General features: G+C 51.8%; 1 protein-coding gene across 1 annotated transcript in view; it reads right to left on the bottom strand.

Annotated features, from left to right (window-relative positions):
• Nucleotides 1-3450: 3450 nt before the first annotated feature.
• Pla2g12a (phospholipase A2 group XIIA) overlaps nucleotides 3451-5884 on the bottom strand; it is a 12613-nt gene continuing 10179 nt past the window's right edge. The window contains exons 4-5 of the mRNA XM_010641601.2: nucleotides 5150-5315; nucleotides 3451-3595 (exon numbers count right to left, since the gene is read on the bottom strand). Of these exons, the coding sequence (XP_010639903.1) occupies nucleotides 3477-3595; nucleotides 5150-5315 (285 nt within the window). The 3' untranslated portion in view covers nucleotides 3451-3476. The remainder of the gene's footprint in view (nucleotides 3596-5149; nucleotides 5316-5884) is intronic.

Raw genomic sequence — 5884 nt, 5'->3', positions numbered from 1 at the left:
TTTTATTTTTTTTTTTTTTTTTTTTTTTTTGGTGCCATGATCAAACTTGGGACCTTGTGCTTGTGAGGCAGGTGGCAGCATCACTGAGCTAAATCCCGGCCCTCATCCATGTATTTTAGATATACACGATAACATTCATCTACGGGAATCTGTACTTGTACATGTCTGTTTTGATTATACAGGCAGAGGCTGGTTCAGGGTGCCTCAGATAAGTGTTCCTTCCCGAGGATGGCAGGGAACAGGCAAGACAAGCCAGACAGTGAGAGGGCGCTCAGCAGACAAAAGTATGGCCCGGCATGGCGACTCTCACATCCATGACCCCAGCCCTCTGGGAGGCCGAGGCAGGAGAATCCTAAGTTTGAGCCCCCACACCCAAAGAGGATATGGTGAGGGCGCTTGGCAATGGCACAGCTGAAGAGGACACCACTAGAGGGGACACCAGCTCTCCCCACCTGGCCTGCAGGGTCAGCACCCCGCAAGTCACTGGCCTGTGCGGCACAGAGCACCCCTCGCTCCACGGCTCCTTTCTGAAATCCACACGAGACAGCCCCAGACCAAGGGGTATTCTACAAAGTGCCTGAGCAGGCCTCCATGGAACCATCAGTTTGGAAACCGAGGCACGCCTGGGAGCCACAAAAGCCCGTGGTGCCGTGCAGTGGCCGTGTTGAGCCGTGCTGGCTTCTGGGCTTCTGACAGACGTGCCACGCCTCCGGGAAATGTTAACAGAGCCTGACAAGGTCCACAGGAACCCCACGCTCCAACTTCAAAGCTGAAATGGCTCCAAGAACTTTAATCTGAACATATAAAAATCATTTCTATTATTTTTATACAACTTATGGCAACAAATTAAATATTTTACTCATATTTTTTGTTTGCGCTTCTTTTGAGACAAGGTGAATGTAGCGTAGGGCTGGTCTGGAACTCTCCAAGCATCGTAGGCTGGCTTCAAGCCCCTGACCCTCCTGCCCCAGCTTCCCGAGAGCTGAGATTACGGGCAGATGCTGCTGTGCCTGCCATTTCTCCCCATGAGAGATGACAGAACTGGGAAAAGCCTCTCATTCCCTGTTGACTTAGTTATCAAGTACTTCAATAATAAATAGTGATAAAGATTAAACATTGACAATGGTGTGCAAAACCGTACCTTTTTAAAACTGACATAAAGTATCAAGTAAGGTTCTAAACTGGGCCCACAGGCATAGGCCAGTGATACGATGACTGCAGCAGGCTGAGGCAGGAGGACTGCAAGTTTGAGTTCCACTTGGGTAGTTTAGTGACTCTGTGAATCCTGTCTCAAAAAACAACATATAGGCTGGGGAGCTAGCTCAGTGCAAAGACCCTGGGTCCAATCCCACCCAGTACTACAAAAAGGAAAAAAAGAGCGGAGGGAGGAAAAGGGTTCAAAACATTTAAATCGGGGCCCAGGCTGCTCACTTCAGCACAAGTGAGCACAGGGAAGGATGAGAGCTGCTTCTGTGAGGACCAAGTTTTCAGTCAAGGTGGGCTCCCTCTGCGCCCCCTCTATACACCCCTTGCTCAGAACAAAGCTGCACAAGTTCCCTTCTGTAAAATTCCATTCTGTGTGACAGTCTCCCTGTGCTTCTGTAACTCTTTTTAGGGCAAGCTGTCTTAGGGCAACTCCACCCTGTTTCTGTTCCTCTTTTTACAATCTAAAGATGAATTCTTCCTGCTTAAAATAATCAATGTATTTTAAAAGGATTGATGAAATTGATTTAGCCAACAAAGGTACTGGTCATAGCTTATATAGGTAGCCATTGCTAATACAGGCATTAATCATTGCTCACATGTGTAGTCTTTGTTAATTACAGAATTTGTTTAATCAGATGTTCTTTAAAAAGAGGAATTGATTCTGTGAATGTAGGCATTAGGTAATTTTCCAGGAAGTGCCCTCCTGGTGCCCCTCGAATATCCAATAAAATGTAAAAGCTCTCCCAGCATCCCTCGAATATCCAATAGTGAGCGAGAGCTAAAAATAGGACCTATAAAAGGAAAGAGCCTCCCTAACCCTATATAAGCCCGCTCCAGATGGATCTGGGCTCTCAGTCTGAAGCCGCTGTGACGGTGACACCTGAGGGTCCAGGCTCGAGCTTGCAATAATCTCCTCTTGCAATTGCATCGGACCTGACTCCTTGGTGGTCTTTGGGGACTTCGCGACTTGGGCACAACACTTCCCCAGGCCGGGAGCCTCCAGCTTCCAGGTTCCCAGCAGCGCCCTCTCAGGGGTGCGGCCCTTTCTCCAGACCCAGGTTTTTTCTGACCAGCCCTCCCGTGAGGACTCACAGAGAACCACTGGGCGCACTCTCCTCCTCTGAGCCCGCAAGCAGCTCAGGCCGTTTCGGGGTGAGGACGCGGCTGTGCACGCTGGGGGTAGACAGGCTCAGCACGCCTGGATTCTCAGGGGCAGCCGTGGCTGCTGGAAGTTGCTCACTAGTTCTCTATGGAAACGAGAGCCAAAAAAGGCAGTTCTTTGTATCTCACCCTTCCCATCCATTTTGTCTCTATAAGGAAAAACGTAAAACGACAACACCAAGAGTCACTTCTATTACGGCCACACCTGGTAGAAAGTTAGTCTTTAAAAAATACTCCAGAACTCACCAAGGAGTGAGCGCTAGGGATGAACTCACAGTGTGGCCACACCGGGCACTCTGCCGGTCCACCTTCTCCCAGCTTGGCATGGCCTGGGAGTGACCCTGGCTCTAAGTGTGGTTTGCGGGCGGCCTGGCCATGTCCCCTCGCTGTGGGACCCTGTGGTGACCTGGGCTTGCATCCTCAGAGGCCACAGCTGGCGGTTCTGTAGAAACAGACATGGAGACTCTGTCCTCACCACTAACATGACTTCGCCGTGCACTTAGTGGGCTACAGAGAAACAACATGCAACCAGTGATTAGAATACAGAAAAAACGAACTCGGTCCCTTCCGGGCATAAATATTTATTGAAAAATTTATAGCAAACAAATAGTACTTATAAGTGAATATTTCCTTTTATTTCCAAATAATATTGAATAGAGAGAATGGAAACAACATTTGACCACATTTTAAAAATATGTATACTCTTCTGACAAGAGTTACGCACTCTTCTCTTTAAAATGTCTTCCCTAGCACATTCCTGCTTTTGACACTGGTCACAATTTGGCCACTGAGGCACCGACATCCAGAAAGCCCCTGAAAAGGCAGCCATGCCTTCCTCTCTTCCTCCTCTGAGACAGGGTCTCGCTGTGTAGCCCAAACCGGCCTCGAACTGGTGAAGATCCTGCCCCTGCCTCCCAAGCACTGGGATCACAGGTGTGCGCTGCCACACCCGGCTGTTTTCTTTGTGTTTTTCCTTAGAGGTTTTAACCTCAGAACACTGTCCCGTTAGTTCTTAAATGACCCTTTTACCAGGACCAAGCAGCCTTGTGCTGTGAGAACACAAGCTCTTTGGCACAGGTTAAGTTCCCCACCCTGGCTGTCTCCCCTGCTCAGAGATCGGTCTTCTCCTCGTGGCGACACCTGCAGGCGGCTCGCTGGCTGTCCAGGTAGGGCTTGCAGCCCAGGTGGATGACGCTGTCAAACAGGAGCTCCACCACCGACTGGCAGGCTGCAGAGAGAAGGGGAAGACAGTGAGCAGCTGTGGGCACAGCGCCTTACCCCAGTGTCCCGCCCCCAGCACCTCCCTCAGCTCCCCGCCGGCCCTGACTCAGCCCCCTCTCCTTTCCATGTATCTGATGTTTCCTTTGCCTTCTCATGTTCCATACCAGACTGCTAACAGTGTGGACAAGAGCACCGATCGGTGTTGACTTTCCTTTAGCTGGGGGTTGGGGTCACTAACCAAGATGCCTGACAGCTCCCACACTTAGGGTTTGGGGAAAGCTTGGCTATTGTTGTTTTGTGTGTGCCTTGAATCAAACCCAGGGCCGTTCGTGTACAGGGTAAGCACAGATGCTGCAGTTCCTGCAGGGCTAGAGCCTTGGTTCTGTAAAGATGTTTTACGTGCCGATGAAATAAATTTAAAAACAGAAGCGCCAATGCTAAGGCCCACAGCCTCCGAGAGCTGAGCACAGCCCCGTAGGTGAGGCATACGAGTACACGGCACAATCTTCCTCCGGCCAAACCACACTGGGCTCATGGGTGGGAGGACACCGGAATCCAAAGTAGCTTTCCACTGGGAGGGCTTCTTGATTTTTACAAAAATCCAATAACAAGAAACCAGAAACATCCAGGCGAGATTGCCTGGACATTTATAGAGACGCAGCACAAGATAGCGTTTAGTTCTCTAATGCTTTTAGTTTCAGATCTTCACGGTGAAGAAATATCTTTCTGTCATGACATCTTAAGATTCTCCAAGTCTTCCCAAAGATTGGAACTCCGAAGAGCACAACCAACCAAAGCGATGCCCAAGCCAGACTGAGACAGGAGGAAGCAAGAACACGCCTCCTGCAGCCGCATGATGACACCCTTCTTGGACCAGAAAACAGGAAGCGTGTCCATGCGTGTCCAGTCCAGCCAGTTCCCCTCAGCCCAGATCTGTGAGGGGATGGGGTGGTGGATTCAAGCTTCAGCTGGGGCAGAGATCTCCTGCTTGATACCCGCTGTCAGGGCTTCAGAGCCAGAGCGAGCATCTGAGACTGTGTGGAGAACTCTAAAACGCCGCGTCCCTCCAACACTGGCTATGTCGGATGCTGAAGTAGGTGGTGAGGCTGGAGGGAGGCGCTGGAGCCCCGGGGAGCTGCCAGTCCCTTCGGTGTGCAATGGCACAGCCGGAAGGGGCCTCTCGGACAGGAAGTGGCTCACCCAGGACAATGTGTGTGCAAGTGTCCTGGGCCTGCACTTCCAGCCTCCAGAAGGAAGTTTCTGTCTCTAAGCCGCCCAGTCCACCAAGGTTTGTTCCGGCACCTGGAATGGACTAAGATGACCACTCGGGATTGCAATGTTCAGGTTCTCAATGGTTAGAGACCTGTTCTCCAGCCTCAGACACCTTCCTCCCAGCTTTCCTAGCCTGTCCTGCTTCCCTGACTGGGTGGTTTTAGATTACAAAGACAAGCAGCTCGCTCCTCACCTCAGCAGAGTGAAGAGCTGTGAGACGCAAGAGTTCTGCTAGTAAATGCCACGGGAGAACCCGCCTCCAAGGCCCCCGGCCCGCCACGGTCCTCACCCTGCACGTTCTGAGCCAGGCCCAGCGTCTTCTGCACGTCCCGGCAGATCTTGGAGAGGCAGTAGTGGAACTCCTCGTCGCAGTCGTTCTTGCTCTGGCCGCAGGTCTCGTAGCACCGATCGTGTTGGTTGCAGCACTTGGTCAGGGAGGGGATCCCCACATTGAGCTGCAAGAGGGCGTGGGGGCTGCGGTCAGAGATGGACCGGAAGCAAGCGAGGACGACCATGGCGCGGGGCCTCCCAGCCCAGCGCCGCGCCCGCAGTGCAAGGCTCCCCATCGCTCTTTTGAGTCAGGGTCCACTGTGCCGTTCAGGCCATTGAGCTCCCTGGGGAGCCCCGGCTTCAGCCTCCCGTGTGCTGGCTGCAGGTGTGCAGCACGGTGCCTGCTGAGCCCCCCAGCGGGAGGCCTCTTGGCCCCCACTCACTGTGCCCTTGCTGCAGTGCTAGATGCTCAGTTACCTGCCAGGTACAAATGCACGCCCAGGAGTCCAGACACAGAACACAGTTTCAAAACACAAGTTAAGCCTAAAGGCATCCAAAGATTTCTTCGGGGCTAGGCAGGTAGGGTTTCTGGATACTTCAAAATACTCTGTACTCTCTCCAAATACCACGTTGTACTTCATGTGAAGCGCCAGACAAGCGTTAGGCACCAGAGCTCACTGGGCTTTGTTTTTTAGGCCACATACACACACACTTCTTTTTTTTTTTTTTTTTTTCCCGGGGATCACTCAGGACC

The sequence above is a fragment of the Fukomys damarensis genome, unplaced genomic scaffold (assembly GCF_012274545.1).
Source record: "Fukomys damarensis isolate Sample0158 unplaced genomic scaffold, DMR_v1.0_HiC HiC_scaffold_25, whole genome shotgun sequence".
Classification (NCBI taxonomy): Eukaryota; Metazoa; Chordata; class Mammalia; order Rodentia; family Bathyergidae; genus Fukomys; species Fukomys damarensis.
The sequence above is the reverse complement of the archived record's forward strand: the minus strand, read 5'-3'. Positions and strand labels throughout refer to the sequence as shown.